General features: G+C 50.4%; 1 protein-coding gene across 3 annotated transcripts in view; it reads left to right on the top strand.

Moving 5' to 3' along the window:
• The window catches only part of LOC116990729 (carboxyl-terminal PDZ ligand of neuronal nitric oxide synthase protein-like), a 130,358-nt gene extending 124,871 nt beyond the window's left edge, over positions 1 to 5,487 (top strand). For 2 of the 3 annotated variants that reach the window (XM_033048658.1, XM_033048656.1), the window contains one exon: positions 3,930 to 5,487. In XM_033048658.1, coding sequence (XP_032904549.1) covers positions 3,930 to 4,476 — 547 coding nt within the window. In that variant the 3' untranslated portion in view covers positions 4,477 to 5,487. The remainder of the gene's footprint in view (positions 1 to 3,929) is intronic. The other variant, XM_033048657.1, reaches the window with a different exon arrangement.
• Positions 5,488 to 21,745: the final 16,258 nt, after the last annotated feature.

Genomic DNA, 21,745 nt, shown 5'->3' with positions numbered 1-21,745 from the left:
GACGTTTCGGGTCGAGACCCAAAGGGTCTCGACCCGAAACGTCCCACATTCCTTCTCTCCAGAGATGCTGCCTGTCCCGCTGAGTTACTCCAGCACTTTGTGTCTATGCACAGTGTACCGTTTGCGGAGAGTTCTTGAACTTTGCTTTTAAAGTCTTACTAGACCAAGGGCAGACCCGTTGGGTCTGCTCCCCCAACGCAGCCGTTCCCTACCCATAGCCCCCACGGGAGACGTGGTCCTCCAACTCAAGCGGCTCAGGAATGAGCAGTGCGGCTGGTTTTAAATGCCGTCTTTGAGGCGAGATGCGGGCGCCAGCAGCCGTTATGGTCGCCGGCCAGCAGGAGGCGACAAAATGAGTGAGTGGGGGGGGGGGGGGGGGGAGAAGGATTTAATGAAAAATGTGGACATAAACATAACAAAATCTAATGAGGAGTGGATAGTTGGAATGAAAAGTGAAATGTCTACCGAAATGGCTGCTTCTATGGGTGAGAAGCCAGTTAATTTTTGAAATATTGGGGGGGGGGGGGGGGGGGGGGGGGAGAAGGTTTTGATTAAAAACGTGTACTTAAACACGACAAAATGTAATGAGGAGCAGATACTTAGAAAGAAAAGTGAAATCTCTACCGAAATGGAAAAGATCTCGGCGATTGAGCGTCTGGATTCGGCGTGGCAATGAATCAAAGGCAGAAAGGCAGCCGGACGTCAGGCGGCAGCCGGACGGTGGGCGGCAGCCGGACGGCAGGCGGCAGCCACAGAGTTTTAATAGTATACTAGACCAAGGGCAGACCCGTTGGGTCTGCTCCCCCAACGCAGCCGTTCCCTACCCGTAGCCCCCATGGGAGATGTGGTCCTCCAACTCAAGCGGCCCAGGAATGAGCAGTGCGGCTGGTTTTAAATGGCGTCTTTGAGGCGAGACGCGGGCGCCAGCAGCCGTTATGGTCGCTGGCCAGCAGGAGGCGATAGAAGATAGATAGATAAGCATGGATTTGATGATGTCGTTGCACAAATTTGTTACAGTCCTGCGACATTCGCTGAAATTGATCTCTTTAATGAAACCAGGCGTCTTGTTCGCTTTTCAATCGATGTTTTGAATTGGATTTTAATTTGAGATACACCATGGAAACAGGCCCTTCGGCCCACCGAGCCCGCTCCCTGCACACCAGGGACAATTCACAGAGGGCCACTTAACCCGACAAACCCGCACGTCTTTGGGTCGTGGGAGGAAACCGGAGCACCCGGAGGAAACCCACAGCGTCAAAAGAGGGAACGTGCAAACTCCGCACAGGCAGCAACTGAGGTCAGGATCAAACCTGGGTCTCTGGCGCTGTGAGGCAGCAGCTCCACCCGCTGCGCCACCTGAATTAAATCATGCGGTTGCCTTTAATGAGCTGATTAAATGTTAGTCTTCGGATGACCTGCCAGCAATCAACTCATGGTAGCCATGTTCAAAATGGAGGGAGCGATTGACTGTGAATATACTCTAACTAACTAGTGGAGATAGATGTCACGAGGGTCTTTCCATCAGAAATTTAATGCAGAGGGTCCCTGGAACTGCAACCGATCTTTAGACTTTAGAAATACAGCATGGCCACAGGCCCTTCGGCCCACTGACTCCATGCCGACCAGTGACCACCCGTGCATTAGCACTCTCTTACACACTAGGGACAATTTACTGGAGGCAATTTACCTACAAACCTCTTCGTCTTTGGAATGTGGGAAGAAACTCACGGAGAAAACCTACGCAGGTCACGGGGAGAATGTTCAAACTCCGTACAGACAGCACCCGTAGTCAGGATCAAACCCGGGTCTCTGGCGCTGTGAGGCAGCAACTCTACCACTGCGCCACCGTGCCGTACCCCAAAATATTCTCTCCTGTCTTCAGAAGCACATGTGTGGGGGGTGACTGGCTACCTCTGGTTCTGAACTCCCAGGAGTAACAGGTCTCTTAGATTTCTCAGCAAAGTCCAAACTTTGGCCCACACCGACCAACATGTCCCAGCTACACTAGTCCCACCTGCCCGTGTTTGACCAATATCCCTCCAAACCTGTCCTATCCATGTACCTGTCTAACTGATTCTTAAACATTGCGATAGTCCCGGCCACAACTACCTCCACTGGCAGCTAGTTCCATACACCCACCACCCTTTGTGTGAAAAAGTTACCCCTCAGGTTCCAAGCAAATCTTTTCCCCTTCACCTTGAACCTATGTCCTCTGGTCCTCGATTCACCTCCTCTGGGCATCTACCCGATCTACTCCTCTCATGATGTTGCACACCTCTGTGAGATCACGCCTCATCCTCCTGCGCTCCAGGGATCTTTAATATTCCAAGCAGCTGGAACAGATAACTGGTGATGCCCGGCTCTGTGATTTATTCTGGCAATTCCTTTCATATTCTACGTCAAACTATAAAATTAACCAAATCGCAGACTATTATCATGTCCAGCAGGCGACAGGTTTGACGTCTGTAAGAAAACGAAGGACCGCTAATGTGGAAATCCATTTATAGATTGCACACAACTAGTCATCCATCTAGACATTTAATTGCAGCTGGCAAGCGTTCCATTTTACACGGCCAACATCATCCTCAAATTATTATTTTTAATAACAAATGGTGACCATCTGCAACGCCCTGGCTGTGGGACAACGGTTTACCATTCAGTGCAGGGTGATTTGAAAACTACCGTGTTCAGCTTTGGTCACCTCTGCTGGCGGAAGGATGTAGTCTAGCTGGAAAGCATGCAGAGTTTCACGAGGATATTGCCAGGACTCGAGGGTCTGAGCTACAGGGAGCAGTTGGGCACTGCTGGGACTTTATACCTTGGCGTGCAGGAGTCAATAGACAATAGGTGCAGCAGTAGGCCATTCGGCCCTTCGAGCCAGCACCGCCATTCACCGTAATCATGGCTGATCATCCACAGTCAGTACCACATTCCTGCCTTCTCCCCATATCCCCTATCTTTAAGAGTATCTAACTCTCTCCTGAAAGCATCCAGAGAATTGGCCTCCAATGCCTTCTGAGACAGGGAATTCCACAGATTCACAACCCTCTGGGTGAAAAGGTTTTTCCTCATCTCTGTTCCAAATAGCCTACCCCTTATTCTTAAACTGTGGCCCCTGGTTCTGGACTCCCCCAACATCGGGAACATATTTCCTGCCTCTAGCCTGTCCAAACCCTTAACAATCTTATATGTTTCAATAAGAATCCCTCTCATCCTTCTAAATTCCAGAGTATACAAGCCCAGCCGCTCCATTCTATCAACATATGACAGTCCCGCCATCCCGGGAATTAACCTCGTGAACCTACGCTGCACTCCCTCAATAGCAAGAATGTCCTTCCTCAAATTTGGAGACGAAAACTGCACACAAGTTTGATGAGGAGGAGGAGGAGGAGTGACAGTATAGAGGTGTATAAAATCATGAAGGGAATAGATAGGGTAGATGTATATCTTTTATCCAGGGTAGGGGAACCAAGAACCAGAGGCCACAAGTTTAAGATGAGAGGGGCAAGATTTAATGGGAGCCTGGGAGGCAACTTTTTCCACTCAGAGGCTGGTGGGTAGATAGAACGGCTGCCAGAGGAGGTAGCTGAAGCAGGTACTATAACAACATTTAAGAGACATTTGGACAGGTACATGGATAGGAAAGGTTTAGATGGGCCAAACACGGACAGGTGGGACTAGTGTAGATGGGGGCATGTTGGTTGGCATGGGCAAGTTGGGCCGAAGGGCCTGTTTCCATGCTGTAGGTCTCTATGTTGAATGGGACGGCTGGTGAGACAGAGGGTGATGATAAGGGAACCTCATCCTCGGTCTGGTTGGCAGGGGGGGGTGAGTGAATGGATACAAACACAGGGAGTTGGGCCTGTTTCCGTGCTGTTCGTCTCTCTCTCTCTCCCCCCGAGTTTGACGGGTTTCTTTGCTCCTTGTAGCAGGTTCGGCCGCACCATCCCGCGGCTCGACCCCCCGCCGGCCGCCACCAGGAAGCGTTCCAGCAGATGGCTGCCGACGGCCGCCGAGACCAGCGCGCGGTGCTCCCGGTCGGTGCTGGTCAACACCTTGCTCCACGGCTCGGACAGCTCCACCTTCACCGACGTCTCCTCCTGCACCTTCGCCCCGTCGGACTTCGACTCGGAAGCGCGGCCGGCGGCCGACGTGAGGTCCGACCCCGGGGACCTGTGGGCCTCTGCCGCGCCCCTGGGCTCGGGCGAGAAGGACGGGGCCGCAGGGCCTTCCGACGCCCCCTGGGCACCTCCTCTCCTAGACTCTCCTCCCCTTACTCCGGCCACCCCCTGTAACGGCCCTTGGGACCACACCAGCAGCACCCTCCCCTTCTCCCCGCCTCTCAACGACACATGCCTGCACATTAGCTTCTCAGAGGATGAGGTTGCGGACAACGAGGCTGAAGACTCCAGAGCCCAGCAAACTGCCCCACTGGAAACCCCAGTGGCCGCCACAGAGAGCCCAACCTCCAGCTAATACGTCTTGCTGCCAGTGATGGTGGCACAAGGAACTGCACATGCCGGTTTACATTTAAAAAAGACACAAAGTGCTGGAGTAACTCTGCATCTCGAGAGGACATGGATAGGTGGCGTTTCGGGTCGGGACCCGGCTTCAGACTTTGCCGTGTATCGGAGCCTGATGGCTGTTGGGAAGAAGGTGTTCTTGAACCCGGTGTCATAGTTTTCTCCTCCCCCCTCCTCCATCAGTCTGAAGAAGGGTCTCAACCTGAAACGTCACCTAACCCATGTTCCCCAGAGATGCTGCCTGACCCGCTGAGTTACTCCAGCACTTTGTGTATCTCTGTTGCAGCCAGTGATTCCCTGTTACTCCAGTACTATTAAGCATTGGAAGAGTCTCGAAATCCTTTTCCTATGTCTCCCAAGACCCAAGGGTAATTTCCCACGCCATTCCCAGGAGGAGGAGGACCAGGGCTTGAACACCAGGGCCACCTGAGATGCTGTGGTCACGCGGCTTGCAAATTCCCACTGGCTACAACTTTCCAAGTTGCTTTGGCCGAGTCCTGCAGCAGGTTCAGACACACGCTGGGCCCTGGCACCTTGACTGTGGGCCCCAGTGTGGAGATCACCGTGGAGATCAAGCACTGTGCACCATAATGTAGCATCCGCTGGGTCTAGGCACAGTTTCCCATCCCCGCCGTTCCCTGAATTGTTGATACTGCCTTCCATCTTGGATGTGGAGAGAGAGAAACGTGAGCAGTTTATGACTGACCTCGATCGCTGGAAACTAGCCTTCCAATGCAATAACAACCATCTCTCTATCACCCATGCACTCTCCACTTTAGGAACATGCTTTAGTTTTTTTTAATGAAAATCATACCGTTCGACTGCCATCTCTCGGGGAGGAGGAGGTGGGGGAAGGGGGGGGGGGCAGGGGGGGCCAGTGCTACTTCTGCGATTGAGTTGCATTTTTAAAGAAAGGTTTTGAAAATGAATCTGTTTATACTTTATAAATATTAACCTAAACACCTTTTGAATGTGTGTGTGGTTGATTCTTAACAGCCATCTATCCAAACCTATAGGTTGCTGCATGGACAGGCACAGTGGAAATGACCTCCACATGGTCTCGTGTCGCATGGTGGGCTTCCTAGACCAGTGGACAGTCCAGGGGCTTTGGCCACATCTGTGTCCAACTCTAGGTTTAGGTTTAAGTTTACGATCGTCATGTGGGCTGAGCTACAGTGAAAAGCCTTGTTCTGCACGCTATCAAAACAGATAATGCTACACATCAATACAATCCAGTCAAACTCCTGCAATAGGTAGAGCAAAGGGGAAGATACAGAGTGCAGAATATAGTTCTCAGCATTGTAGCGCATCAGTTCCAGAGACATAGTCCAATGTCAGCAAAGGGGTAGAGGTGAATCAATAAACAATAGAAAATAGGTGCAGGAGTAGGCCATTCGCCCCTTCGAGCCAGCACCTTCGAGATCATGACTGATCATCCCCAATCAGTACCCCGTTCCTGCCTTCTCCCCATATCCCCTGACTCCGCTATTTTTAAGAGCCCTATCTAGCTCTCTCTTGAAAGTATCCAGAGAACCGGCCTCCACCGCCCTCTGAGGCAGAGAATTCCACAGACTGTGGAATCGGACAGTGAAGGGCGGTTCAGAATGCTAATAGCAGAGGGGAAGAAGCTGTTCCTGAGTCTGGTGGTGCTTGCTTTCAAGCTGCTGTATCTTCTGGCCAACGGGAGCGGGGAGAAGAAGGGATGACCGGGTTGGGCCAAGTCTTTGATGTAAAAGCGTAGAGTGATTGTAGCAGGTGATAGTAGATCCGCTGGCGGGCAAGGGCATGCGTAGCACCACCACGCTGTGGCACCATCACATTTAGTTCCAAATGGTGCATCAATGTTCCCTGCCCTTGGCTGTGAAATAGATCTGCAGTTTTGATGCAATATTAACATCGTGGCTTTTGAGCTACTCTTGCCCTTCTCTTGGTCGAGCAACAGGCCTGTCCACCATTTGTGCAGCTACCAGAACCTTGGTTCCTCCCACACCCAGACATGTTGATTATACACACAGAGTGCTGGAGTAACACAGCGGCTCAGGCAACATCTCTGTAGAAAAGGAATGGGTGACGTTTCGGGTCGAGACCCGTCCTCAGTGGATTGAGCGCTTGCTGAAAATTGTACAATCTTACCTATTGTATCGATGAGCGGTGACATTTGGTAGCGTAGATGGGAATGCAGAGAGGGTGAAATGGATTGGTAGGATTAGTTTAAACATGGTTGGTTGATGGATAGTGTGATCTCTCTGGGCTCAAGGGCCTGTCTCCATGTTAAATCTCTCAATGGCTAAACCTTTATCCCAGGTTGGAGAAATCAAATACTAGAGGGCATGGCTTTCAGGTGAGAGGAACAGTTTCAAGGGGATGTGCGGGGCTGGTTTTTTACACAGAGGGTGGTGGGTGCCTGGAACGCGCTGCCGGGGGGTGATGGTGGAGGCGGTTACGATAGCGGTATTGGGAAACTTTGGGATAGGCCAATGGATATGCAGGGAATGGTGGGATATGGATCACGTGCAGGCGGATCAGTTGATCTTGGCATCATGTTCGGCACAGACATGGCGGGCCGAAGGGCCTGTTCGTGTGCTGAATGTTATAGAACAGCTGAACGTTGCCCTGAATGTGCAGTGCGGACATGCTCCTCTTGCTTCTGAAGACATGGTTGCTGTTTAGTTTCCTGATGAAGGAAGTGATCACCATCCGTGCACTCAGACCCCCGGATCCCTCGCCATGAGCTGATGATCATTTTGCAAGCCGACTGGATTATAAGGCCCAGTCATTCATTAGTGAGTATTAAGGGCCTGTCCTACTGTACTGTTCATAGCAAAAGGATTTGAGTATAGGAGCAGGGAGGTTCTACTGCAGTTATACAGGGTCTTGGTGAGACCACACCTGGAGTATTGTGTACAGTTTTGGTCTCCAAATCTGAGGAAGGACATTGTAGCCATAGAGGGAGTGCAGAGAATGTTCACCAGACTGATTACTGGGATGTCAGGACTTTCATATGAAGAAAGACTGGATAGACTTGGCTTATACTCGCTAGAATTTAGGAGATTGAGAGGGGATCTTATAGAAACGTGCAAAATTCTTATGGGGTTGGACAGGCGAGATGCAGGAAGATTGTTCCCGATGTTGAGGAAGTCCAGGACAAGGGGTCACAGCTTAAGGATAAGGGGGAAATCCTTTAGGACCGAGATGAGAAGAAACTTTTTCACACAGAGAGTGGTGAATCTCTGGAACTCTCTGCCACAGAGGGTAGTTGAGGCCAGTTCATTGGCTATATTTAAGAGGGAGATAGATGTGGCCCTTGTGGCTAAAGGGATCAGGGGGTATGGAGAGAAGGCAGGTACGGGATACTGAGTTGGATGATCAGCCATGATCACATTGAATGGCGGTGCAGGCTCGAAGGGCCGAATGGCCTACTCCTGCACCTATTTTCTATGTATCTACGAGGTAATTCAAGAGCTCTCCCGAGTTTTCCCCGATTCAAACTCGGAGAATGGTCATAGCGGGTCCATCGGAGCTCGTGGATGTCTCGTAGCGGCTAACGGTAGGTACTCGGGACATAGACAATAGACAATAGGTGCAGGAGTGGGCCATTCGGCCCTTTGAGCCAGCACCGCCATTCAATGTGATTATGGCTGATCATCCCCAATCAGTACCCCGTTCCTGCCTTTTCCCCATATCCCCAAATCCGGTAAACTGGTGACGTTTTTTCAACACTGTGAAAAATGTCCACGAGTGAAAAAATACTTGTGATGAAAAGAATGTTTACTTTTTACTCGTACGAGCCGCTACGAGACATCCACAAACTCCTACGGACCCGCTACGGACATTCTCCGAGTTCGAATCGGGGGAAAACTCGGGAGAACTCGTGAATTACCGTGTACAGTGGGACAGGGGCTTTACCTATGAGGAGAGGTCGGATAAACCTAGATCATTTTCTCCAAAGGCGAGACGTGATTAGACGTATATAAAATTATGAACGACATTTTGTCCGGCAAAGTGGCCGTGCTGACCGCCTCAACCCGCGGCATCGGCCTGGCCGCCGCCCGGCCCGACACGGCGCCCGGGTGCCGGTGAGCAGCCGCAGCGGAGTCCAGCCTGCGGCCTGGGGCATCGCCTGCCATATGGGCAAGAGACCGGACAGGGATGCGCTGGCGGCCGAGGCCTTGCTCCTCTACGCTGGCGTCGACATCCTCGTCTCCAATGCCGGCGTCGACCCGCACTCCGGCCGGCTTCCTCGACTGTCCAGTATTACTAAAATCCTTGCTGACCTAGAGTGGGAAACGCTTCAAGACCGCAGGACCATATTACGGCTGGCGACCATCTATACAGAAACGCACGGGTTTATTCCAAGCAACATCAGGAGTCATCTTCAATCTACAAACTCATCCAGACAACCAAAGACCTGGCAATCGGGGGGGGGTTTCAAATACAACATCACCCCAACAAATAAAGACTGTTGTAGGTAACACTACCCAAAGACAATTTGAGAATGGAATCATCTCCACCAAGGCATTCGCCCTGCACTCGTCGTCAAGATATTCAAGACCAAGCTGGAAACAATTGATATTAAGACGCTGACTTCTAAGGCCCATGCTAATATTTAATTGCGACTTTGCACATGACCCTCCTAACGTACACGATAACCAGTGATGGTGATTATACAACAAGATGCAGATACAGATACAGCTAGGGTTAAAATGTAAAATACAGGTTCGCCGTTCTTTCATTTAGGAGCCTTCATTTATCAACGAAAAATAAAGAGACCTGGATAGTGGATGTGGGGAGGATGTTTCCACTAGTGGGAGAGTCTAGGACCAGAGGCCACAGCCTCAGAGTAAAAGGACGTACCTTTAGAAAGGGGATGAGGAGGAATTTCTTTATTCAGAAGGTGGTGAATCTGTGGAATGGCTGTGGAGGCCAAGCCAATGGATATTTTTAAAGCGGAGATTGACAGATTCCTGATTATTACGTGTGTCGGGTTGTGGGGAGAAGGCAGGAGAATGGGGTTGAGAGGGAGAGATAAATCCGCCATGATTGAATGGCAGAGGTCACTTGGTGGGCCATATGGCCGAATTCTGCTCCTAGAACTTATGATCATATGTGACCACAGAATGTGGCAGCCTGAAGTGATTTACGATTCGACCCACACGAGAATAACACGCTAACTCTGATTCAGTGAGATGATTGGAGGAGGAAATAAATGTTCAATAAACACATCTAAAGCTTCTGATCCATGATTCAATATTAATGAATGAAGAAGAGTCTCCGGTTTCCTCCCACAATCCAAAGATGTACAGGTTTATAGATTAATTGGCTTTGGTAAAATTGTAAATTGTACATAGTGTGTAGGATAGTGCTAGTGTACAGGATGATCACTAGTCGGCACAGACTCGGTGGCTGAAGGGCATTTTTCCACGCTGTATCTCTAAATTCTAAAGTCTCTGAATGGAAATGAAAATAAGACGAAGGCACCCATGCATCTGAACATAATTTCATTCAATTTTAACTATTAAAAAGTGAACGAAAAATGAAAACTCCAACTGAGAAATAGTCTGCACATCAGACAGTACCTGAGGAGAGAGGTACAGAGTTATTGCTTCAGTTCAAGGAACTGGACGAGTGAGAAAGTCTGAAGGTCTCAACCCGAAACGTCACCTATTCCTTCTCTCCAGAGATGCTGTGTGACCCGCTGAGTTACTCCAGCATTTTGCGTCCATCTTCGGTTTAAACCAGCGTCTGCAGTTCCTTCCTACACATTGATGTGATCTTGTTTTGTCAATAGGATCTTGATCTGTAAGGTCCAACAAATTGTCTGTTCTTGTCTGCAGGCAACACACGTGGGTCCCAGTCACAACTTCAATATCAATCTCTTGCTTCAAAGAAAGTGAAGGCTGATGGTTTCAATATGAAATCAATGTTTCACTGATGTGTTACACAAGTCCAATTCCGTATCACCACTGCTAGGATTAGTATTGTTCCCTTATTGTCACAAGCAGCACAATACAACGAAAAACTGGTTTTGTGTAAGAAAGAACAGCAGATGCTGGTTAAAACCGAAGGTAGACACTAAATACTGGAGTAAGGGGCCTGTCCCATTTACAGGCGACTGCCGGCACTTGTGATAGGTCGCCGAAATTTTCAATTTGTTGAAAATTCAATGGCGACCAGAATGACACTACGACCCTTTGGAGACCTCTCACGACCATAGGAGACCTCTCACAACTGTACAGCCTGTCGTACGGTCGTGAGAGGTCTCCCATGGTTGTGAGAGGTCTCCAAGGGGTCGTAGTTGAAACATTTCTGCGACCTATCACGGGTGCCGGCAGTCGCCTGTAAAGGTCGCATAAATGGGACAGGCCCATTACTCAGAATTCAGTAAAACAGATTTTGCCTGCTTTCCAGACAATGATACCCTACCTGAGAACATCAGGTCATGCAAAAGAAAAAAAATGAACTGAATATAATGTTACGACAGCAAAGAAAGTGCTGATCAAAAAAAAGTCCAAGGGCCACAACGAGGTTGACTGGAAAATCGGAAAAAGCGTTCCCACCACATGAGAGTTCTGTTCAAGGGTCTGACAACAGCGAGACAGGAGCTGTTCTTGAATCTGGTGGATGGACACAAATTGCTGGAGTAACTCAGCGGGACAGGCAGCATCTCTGGAGAGAAGGAATGGGTGGCGTTTCGGGTCGAGACCCTTCTTCAGACCCAGACTTGAATCTGGGTGGTACGTGCTTTCAAGCTTCTGTATCTTCTGCCCAAAGGGAGGGGGGAGAAGAGAGAATGATCAAAGTGTGAGTGGTCCGTAATGCTGGCTGTTTTGCTGAGGCAGCATTAAGTATAATTAGAGTCGATGGGCTGGGGAGGCTGGATTGTGTGCACATTGGCTAGCACATTCAGTGTAAAACACTGCTCCAGCTCCCCCATAGCTTTCTCATGATCTTTGCCAGGTTTAAATCATTTTAATATAAATAACAGGGTCGATCTAATGCTCATTTCTCAGGAACAACACCTCCCCTGCTATATTGTGGGAAATCTAGGGAGTTGAGATTCTCAATTGCAAAGAGTGCAGAGTGATGAGCGCTGGTGTTTTATAATCAATATTTATTCAAATATTAAAATAATATGTACAGTACAGTAAAAAGCAAAACAGAACCCACCACCATATTACACGACCAAAGATAAACTATTATACAACTATCTTACAATCCTTGTCAAGGATGCATTCAAACCCCCGCGGTCCCAGAAATCCCCCTGGGCACCCAAGGACAGCACCTAGTCCCCCTCTAACACCACCTGGGCACGGACGTAACCCCAAAAAAGGGGCAGGCAGCCGGCTGAGGAAAAGGGGTGCTGCAAGTCAGCTGCCCTGCCAGCAGCGTGTCCGTTATTTCGACTTTTTTTGGTGTGTCTAAATGTTAGTTTAGGTGTCTCTTGGTGTGTCTTGTATAGGGGTTGGTGGTGGAGGGGAAAAGGAGGAACCGCTTTCAGTCGCCTCCTCGACGGAGAGGCAAATTTTTCCATGCCGCCTCCCTCGCGACCTCACAGCTTGGATTGGAGCGGCCATTCCCGGAGTCGGGCCCAGAGCTTCAGCAGCGGGCACAGCGGGGACTTTTCCATCGCGGAGCAGGCGAACCCTTGCCGGGGGTCACCAGAGGAGTGCTCCGATCGCTGGCCTGGTGACTTTGGCACCATGGGGCTGTGGTCTGCAGCGCTTCTAGCCGCGGGCGTGGCGTGGACTTACCAGCCTGGGATCCCTTGCCGGGGATCGCCGGAGAAGTGCTTCGACCGCCGGCCTGCGGGGCCTATAACATCCTGAAGCCGCAGTCTCTGGTAGGAAAGTGCCGATTCTGGCACTACAAGCCGCGGAGTGTGTTTGACCGTCCTGACATCAGTTTGAATTTTTCCGATGAGAGGACCTATACATTCTGCCGTCCGTAACGGCGACTGCGGAGGGTTCATGGCCTCGACCACGATGAACAAAGGAGGAGGACTGGCTGAACTTTGTTGCCTTCCACCACAGTGAATAATGCTGTGGTGGATGTTTGTGTTAAATTCTATTGTGTATTGTGTGTCCTTGTTTTAAGTGTATCGCTGCTGGCAAATTCATTTCACTGCACATTCGGGTGCATGTGACGAATAAATTTGACTGACTTTGACTTAGGCAGAGCCCTCTTCCTCCCTGCGCCATGACTAGCGGATGGCCAGCTTGGCCAGGCCCAGGAGCAACCCAACCAGGACATCCTCGGCCCTACCCTCTCCTCTACGCACAGGATGTCCGAAGATGAGGATGGTGGGTGAGAAGTGCAGCCAGAAGGCAAGGAGCAGCCCCTTTAGATATTGGAACAGTGGCTGCAGCCTCACAGACCCCATATACACGTGGTACACAAGCTCGTCCAGCCCGCAACAGTGGCAGGCGGCTGGCGAGTCTGTGAACCACGCAGAACGCTGTGTTAGTGTTAATTCTTTTTTGGCTGCATTGTGTGTGTGTGCGCGTGCGTGTGTGTGTGCGCGTGCGTGTGTGTGTGTGCGCGTGCGTGTGTGTGTGTGTGTGTGCGTGTGTGTGTGTGTGCGCGTGCGTGTGTGTGTGTGTGTGCGCGCGCTTTAGAGCACAGTCTCACTAGGAACGGCAGGATGCAAATTTTTGAATTCGCACAATGAAACAGCAGAGGCTGGTTTACAAAAAAAGACACAAGGGAGAACGTGCAAACTCCACACACAAAGCATCTGATTGAATACGGGTCTCTGGTGCTGTGAGGCAGCAGGTTTACCACTGCACCACTGTGACACTCTTCATTTGGGTTCTTCTCTTCCGAACTGACTGATGAAATGTGTAAAATCATGAGAGGAATAAATTGGGTAGATGCACAGTCTCTTGCCCAGTGCAGGGGAATCGAGGACCAGAGGACATAGGGTCAAGGTGAAGGAGAAAAGATTTAACAGGAATCTGAGAGGTAACTTTTTCAAACAAAGAGCGGTGGGTGTATGGAACAAGCTGCCAGAGGATTGGGTCGCTTCCAGGATTGGGTCTCTTCGAAGTGGCCTCTAGCTGCATCAACGGCCCAGTGATGCAGCTAGTAAAGCAACTGCCTCATGGCCACGGGGATAATGTACAAACTCCGTACACACAGCATCCATAAGGCCGGATGGAACCCGGGTCCCTTGCGCTGTAAGGCAGTACCACTGCTCAAGTTCAAGCTCAAGTTCACATGTATTGTCACATGCACCAATTGGTACAGTGGGATTTAAGTTACCATACAGCCATATGAATAAAAGAACACAATACACAATAGAGTTTAACATGAACATCCCCCACAGCGTAATCAACGTTTCCCACTGTGAAGGGAAGGCAATAAAGTTCAGCCATCTTCCTCTTGGTTCACCCGTGGTCGGGGCCTAAAACCCGCTACGGACGGCCCGATGCACAGGCCCTCACGCAGGGATGATCGAAACTCCGGCGTCGGAACGGAGCGGAACACACTCAGCGGCTTGGCGTTTCCGAATCAGCCGCTTCTTACTGGAGACCGCTGGACGGAGCTCCAACACTGGCGATCCCCAGCAAGGGATTGTCCCGCTCCGCGATGGTAATTCAGCACTGCACCTGCTGCTGAAGCTCTGGCCCGTCTCCGGTAGGAAAGGCCGTGCCAATCCAGTTGGTAGGCCGCGAGGGGGGGGGGGGGGGGCGAAGATGCGACACAGAGAAAAGATGCACCTCCGTCCAGGTAAGTAAGTAAGTAAGTTTTATTTATATAGCACGTTTTAAGTCAACTCGCATTGACACCAAAGTGTTTACATAAAATAGATAATAAGTTTCCATACAACACATTGACACAACACATTATAGAGTTCAACACAAACGTCCCCCCACAGCAGTATCAAAAATTTCCACTGTGGGGAAAGGCACCAGAAAGTTAAGTCGTCGTCCTCTGTGAAACACCCGAGGTCGGGGCCCATTTGTGGCCTTGCAGCCAGTCCGATCATTTTCAGGGCCCTCTTGCCGTGAAGATGGAACTCCGGCGTCGGGTGAAACATTCCTCAGTGGCTTGGAAAGTCTGGAGCGGCTGCCTCCTCCCGGAGACCGGGGCACTCGTAGCCCTCAGGCCGCGCCGGTTGGAGCTCCGAACCCGGCGAACTCGATCCCAGGCTCCGCGGCGCTCCAAATCCAGCGCTGCCCACGGCCGGACACCCACAGCCACAGCTCCGCGATGTTGGGAGTCGGCGGCCACAGCGCTCCAGAACTTACCGCACGGCGACCCGGTAAGGCAACACCCGCTCCATGATGGTGTCCCAGCGCTGCGCCGCCGCCGAAGCTGTAGTCCCGGCCGGTGCCGTCAGGAAACGCCGCTCCATTCTCGATGGTAGGCCGCGAGGACGGGGCGAAGAAGCAGCTCGGAGGGATGCTGCCTCTCCGACCAGGTAGGAGACTAAGAAATAAAGTTTCCCCCTTCCCCCCCCCCACCCACCACATAAAAGACCTCCAACTAACATTTTATGACAGGACTTAAAATTAAAAAAAGGTGAAGAGACGGACTGCGGGCAGGCTGCCATACACAGACGGCACCCACTTCTGCACATCCGCCATCTTGAACTTAGAAGCGGTTTCCCCCAATTCCCCCGCATCACCCCCGATGCCATTCGTAGAGTAATAGATTCATAGAGTCATACAGTGTGGAAACAGGCCCTTCGGCCCAACACCGGCCCACATGTCCCATCTACACTACTCCCACCTGCCTTTGACCCTATCTCTCCACATATATCCGATCCATGTTCCTGTCTAAATGTTTCATAAACATTGGGATAGTCTCTGCCTCCACTACTTCATTTGGCTACTCGTTCCGTACACCCACCACCCTATGTGTGAAAGATACCCTTCAGATTCCTATTAAATCTTTCCCCCCTCACCTTAAACCAATGTCCTCTGGTTCTCGATTCCGCTACTTAGTTTAGTTTTTTGTTGTTTTAATTTAGAGATACAGCGTAGAAACAGGTCCTTCGGCCCAGCGTGTCCGCGCCGACCAGCGATCCCCGTACATTAACACAATCCTACTCACATTTACACATACACAAAGCCAATTAGCCCACACACCCGTACGTCTTTGGAGCGTGGGAGGAAACCGAAGATCTCGGAGAAAACCCAAGCAGTCTTGGGGAGAACGTACAAACTCCGTACAGACAGCACCCGTAGACTCCGGGTCTCCGGCGCTGCAAGCGCTGTAAGGCAGCAACTCTACCACTGCGCCACCGTGACCACACTGCTCTGAGCGGAGACTCTGTGCGTCTACCCGATCTATTCCTCTCATGGTTTTGGTTCAAGTGTGTTGGTTCAAGCTCATGGATATCTCTTCAAGTTAGACGCTACAACTAACATAGATTCCGTCTGGGTAACTGATGCTCCATCTGGCAAGTATTGCCATGCTTCAGTTTGTTGGTATTTATTTTTAGAGCGCGCAAGATGGCAGACTTGAAAAATCCCTAGAGTGGCTCTTACAAAGAAAATACCAGGACAGATGGCATGTAAATCTCCTCTCTTGTCTTCCAGTTTTAGCCCTCCAGTAGCCCCTGAGCTTGTCGTGTGAGGCACTCGGCCATCCTGAACGTGACCAATCTTGGTCTAAACGTGCCTTTTGACTCAGAGGCTTCATTAAAGCTGGAAATTACTTTGCAGCAGTTACATTAAGCGCATAAATCACTATTCATAGCCACATTTTTCTGCAGTCCTACCAGACAAAACGTAAAATTTATTTCCGTTCATCAAATTACCATCCCTGAAAAAAAGTAAATTCAAAGCTCCAGGCATTTCAGGTTTAAAAAAAAAATATTTGTAAAAAGGTGACAACAGCTGGAAAATTGATGGGAAGGTTGATCCCAGTTACAGGTGTGTCCATGCTGATGTACTCACAATAAATGCTCCCCTTTATTCATTCTGCCCGACTCTAATTCATTTGTAAATCATAAGCGTTTCAATAAACTGCAAAGTTGTAGACTGCTGGCTATCTGCCACTTGTTCCAACAGACTCAGCACTTTCTAACTAATAACTCCAGCAACCACTGCTAGTGAATTCCCTTGTTACTCTGGTCAGGTGCTGGTACAATTTAGAACTGCCCTGTCTCACAGTTGCTGCAGGATCATGGCTGTCTGATGATGTGGTTCTGAGTTCAACTTTGTTCACAAGGTCCTAAGTGGCAGGAGCAGAATTAGGCCGTTCAGCCCATCAAATCCACTCCGCCATTCAATCATGACTGATCTATCTTTCCCTCTCAACTCCATTCTCCTGCCTTCTCCACATAACGTCTGACACCCGGACTAATCACGAATCTTATGGTTCATGATTATAACACTTAACCCTCGGTTTGAGACACTGATCAAAAAGGCCATGTTATTTCTCTAGTCCCATAACGGCGGCACGGTGGCGCAGCAAGTAGAGCTGCCACCTCACAGCGCCAGAGACCTGGGTCTGGTCCTGACCTCGGGTGCTGCCTGTGTGGAGTTTGCACGTTCTCCTTGTGACTACGTGAGTTTTCACTGGGTGCTCTGGTTTCCTCCCACACTCCAAAGATGTACAGGTTTGTCGATTAATTGGCCCTCTGTAAATTACCCCTAGAGTGTAGGGAGTGGATGAGAAAGTGGGATAACATAGAACGTGTGAATGGATGATCAATGGTCCATGTGGACTCGGTGGGCCGAAGGGCCTGTTTCCATGCTGTATCATTTTAGTTTAGAGATAACGCGCGGAAAAAGCCCCTTTGGCCCACCGAGTCCGCATCGACCAGTTACACCAGCACCATCCTACACACACTGGGGACAATTTACAATTTTACCAAAGCTAATTAACCTCCAAACCTGCACATCTTTGGAATGTGGGAGGAAACTGGAGCACCCGGAGAAATCCCACGCGGTCACAGGGAGGACGTACAAACACCGTAAAGACAGCACCCGTAGTCAGGATATGGGGAGAAGGCAGGAACGGGGTACTGATTGTGGATGATCAGCCATGATCACATTGAATGGCGGTGTAGGCTCGAAGGGCCGAATGGCCTACTCCTGCACCTATTGTCTATTGAATCCGGGCCCCTGGTGCTGTGAGGCAGCAACTCTAACGCTGCACCAGCGCGACGCCCTTACCCTCTCTAAACCCTCTCACTTGAAATCGTACCTGCTCTATATTAACTCACTAATATGGTGAAAGAAGTCAGCAATTTGCTGTGGAAATGTCTCCCAGCCCAGCAACATTCTGCAAGGGTCATGCATTCAATAACAATCTTTCCAAATTGTTATCTTCCTATTTCCCAGTGGATCTTCTGAAATGTAGTAACATCATCTCAGCACTGCAATTAGTTCCATGTCTACTCATACAATGTCATCTTTGTGCCAATTGTAGAGGTCTACTTCCTATTTATTTCCTAATTTAAAAATAAAGCGAACTTCACCAAAATGTGATATTCTTCTCCTGACGATGGAAACCAGATTCAGTTACTCGGAAGCACAATGTTAAATTTCCTCCCACTCAACGTTCTGTAGTCCTGTTTAAACGTAGATATCATAGGGCTCATTCATTGACAGCGCCAGAGACCCGGGTTCAATCCTGACTACCGGTGCTGTCTGTACAGAGTTTGTATCTTCACCCTGTGATTGCGAGGGTTTTCTCCGGGTGCTCCGGTTTCCTCCCACACTCCAAAGAGATACTGGTACGCAGGTTAATTGGCTTTGGTAAATATTGTAACTTGTCCCGAGTGTGTAGGATAGTGTTACTGTATGGGGTGATCGATGGTCAGCGTGGACTCGGTGGGCCGAATGGCCTGTTTCCCTGCTGTATCTCTGAACTAAACTAAACTGGCAAACCTTGCCACCCCATGGGCTTCCCTCTTGGAGAGATCATGTGATAGCAGTAGAATTAGGCCATTCGGCCCATTAAGTCTACTCTGCCATTCAATCATGGCTGATTTATTCCCTAACCCCTTTATCCTGTCTTCTTCCCATAACCTCTGGCACCCGTACTAATCAAGAATCTATCTATCTCTGCCTTAAATATATCCACTGACTTGGCCTCCACAGCCTTCTGCGGCAAATAATTCCACAGATTCACCACTGTCTAACTAAAGAAATTTCGCCTCATCTCCTTCCTAAAAGAATGTCCTTTAATTCTGAGGCTATGACCTCTAGTCCTAGACTCTCCCACAAGTGGAATCATCCTCTTCACATCCAATGTTGCAGATGTCGCCTACAGTATTGAAGACTAGACCTCCATTGTTATTTCCACCTCAGCTCGTTGCCAGCAGGAGCCAGGGTTAAACTGAGAGGTTGGCGATGCCAAGATTGGGTCTCTTTGATTTGCACATCAGGCGTGAAGGCCCAGTGATGCAGCTGGTAGAGCAACTGCCTCATGGTTCCAGTAGCCCAGGCTCAACCCTGTCCTCCGCTACTGTTGGTGTCTTCATTTGCTGTAACCATTTGATTTCCCCGAGTCAGGCAGCATCTCTGGAGAAACGGAATAGATTACTTCTCCGAGTGCTCTTGCATCAATGGTTCAGTGGCACTTTATGGTCACATGCAGGGCAGCACGGTGGCGCAGCGCTAGAGTTGCTGCCTTAAGTCGCCAGAGACCCGGGTTCAATCCTGACTACGGGTGCTGTCTTTACAGAGTTTGTACCTTCTCCCTGTGATCGCGTGGGTTTTCTCCGGGATCTCTGGTTTCCTCCCAAACACCAAAGACGTACAGGTTTGTGGGATAATTGACTTTGGTAAAAAATCCACCTATCACTTGCCAAGCTTTGTCCTGCCTCCACCTCTCATTCCCAACTTTCTCCCCCCTTACTCCGTCAATCTGAAGTAGGGACCCGACCCAAAATGTCCTTCTGTCCGATCTCACCACCGATGCTGGCTGACCCGCTGAGCTCCTCCAGCGCTGGCCTGGGCAAAAAATTCCAGCACCTACAGTCTCATGTGTCTCTCTTTATTATCCCCCCCCCCCCCCCGATCACTGCATCTGATTCACTGATCCATTCACTGATCGGTGGCAGATATTGGATGCTGCTACTGATGGTAGCGCAGCGCTAGAGTTGCTGCCTTACAGCGCCAGAGACCCGGGTTCCATCCTGACTAGGGAAGCCAACTTTCTCACTCCCAAATAAGGAACAAAAGGTAAAAATAAAGGTCTGAAGATAGGACAGCTGGCCGGCTGCCGACCGATGGGGCCACGGGCGAGGCGCTGCTGCTGCTGCACTCCACGGGCTGCACTACGTTGGGACGGGTGAGGCGGGGCCGGACGCGGCGCTCCGACTCGACAGTCCCTTCGACCAGAGTAGTAGCGGTCAAATACGGGGCAAGGGCGGTCCCGTATGGGACAAACCAATTTGGGACAAACTAATACGGGACAGTTGGCAACCCTAATCCTGACTAACGATCTCTGCTCAAGTGTGAAGAGGGAGAAATTATCTCTTAGTTGAGACCCTGATGGATTTGAAAAAGTCAGTGCTGCAAAGGGGTGTCCTCTGGCCGTAGTTTAGATTAGTTAAGTTTAATTTAGAGATACAGTGCAGAAACAGGCCCTTCGGCCCACCGAGTCCGTGCCGACCAGCGATCCCCCCCCCCCGATCACTAACACTATCCTACACATTAGGGACAATTTACAATTTTTACTAAAACCAATTAACCTACAAACCTGCACATCTTTGGAGTGTGGGAGGAAACCGGAGCACCCATGGTAAACCCATACAGGTCAAGGGGAGAACATTCAATTTTACTTCGGAGTCACGTGAGTGACTACGTGAAGAAGCCCGCCAGGACGCATGCGTGTCATATCGCTTTCACGCTTGCAAAACGACAGGCGGGGTGGAGCGTTCCCCTGCAGCGGTAAGTTTGAAACCGCGACCTGCAGGTAAGTGATTTACTCTGCGGTAGTTTTTGTCCCCGCGCTGTTTTTACACAGGGGGGGAAGCTGGACAAAATAGTGTCCACAAGTGCTGCGAGTGAAGCTGGCTGGGGAGGACCGCGAAGTTGCGGGAGCCAGCAGCAGCTGAAGGCACAAGCCCCGTAAGGGATCAGCTGTGCCGACTTTTGGTCCCGCGCCGGCCAGAACATCACGGCCGGGCGGGAGTCTATTCAGGTGGGGCCGTCGACTTTTGACAAGTCGAAAACGGCAGGAGGCGGGGTGGAACGACGTTCCCCCGTAGCGACAATTTAAACCAGGAGCTGCAGGTAAGAGCTGCGGTCTTTTTGTGTTTTCCCATGCTGATTACAGGTGGGGAAACCAACGGCTTGCGACAAAGCTGGTGGGCTAGCAGCGGCCAGTCGGCACTTGAATCACCTATAATGGGATCAGCTGTGCCCGATGTCGCCTCCGCACCGGCCAGATCCACTCCGCGGGCCGGGCGGTAAGGCGAGACAAAAAACAAACAGGTCGTGGACTCAGAGGAGTCCGACCTTTGAACAACCGCGGGCGGCCAGCGACCGTGAGCGCTGGAGCCGGATGGAGCGGGTGTGTGGAGCCATTTGCTCCAACGTGACAGACTCCGGGAGATGGAGTCGGGTCACAGTGGGCCCTATGATAAACCCACAGCAGTACCTCTTGAAGGGCTGCACAGTGCTTCTACCTCATCAGAGGGGAGCACTGCGGGTCAGTTCTGGGCTGACCTGGAAGAGGGGTCCTGCAGAAGGAAAGACAAGTGTGCAAGGGGTGCAGGAACGAAAGAACTACTGGACATGGTGTCCAATTTCATACAGCCAGACCAGACTGGTTAAAAATCTGGAGCCAAAGCTAGCTGCCAGTATAGACTATATGTCTCTAAACTAGTTACAAGAACAGGCTGTACCTGGACACCCACATCAAGACACCTAGCACCCTACGCACCCACCAGCCAGAACAAGAATGACTGGTGAAAGCTCGAAGGCCCCGGTACTCAAACATGAGTCTTTTTTAGGCCATGGCCCAGGCCGGCCTCTTGGAAGATGCGCGGACCTACCAACGCCAACCAAACCACAAATCCAGGACACCAGCGCAACAACAGCAGCGAAGAACCTACAAAAAGAAGTAAACCTGCCACTGGTAACTATGGAGGTAGGTGGGTCTGGTCCCTACCAAAATACAGGGAGCATGGAAGGTTGGTGGTGAGATTACACTCTTTTTCTGAATGCATGGAGCATGTTAACAACCGATACTAACATCTAAGCAGTATCCAGGGATATACAATTAGAGTTTATACACAAGTAGCAGCCCTC

Source organism: Amblyraja radiata, chromosome 32 (genome assembly GCF_010909765.2).
Source record: "Amblyraja radiata isolate CabotCenter1 chromosome 32, sAmbRad1.1.pri, whole genome shotgun sequence".
NCBI lineage: Eukaryota > Metazoa > Chordata > Chondrichthyes > Rajiformes > Rajidae > Amblyraja > Amblyraja radiata.
This window is presented reverse-complemented; position numbering and strand designations above follow the sequence as displayed.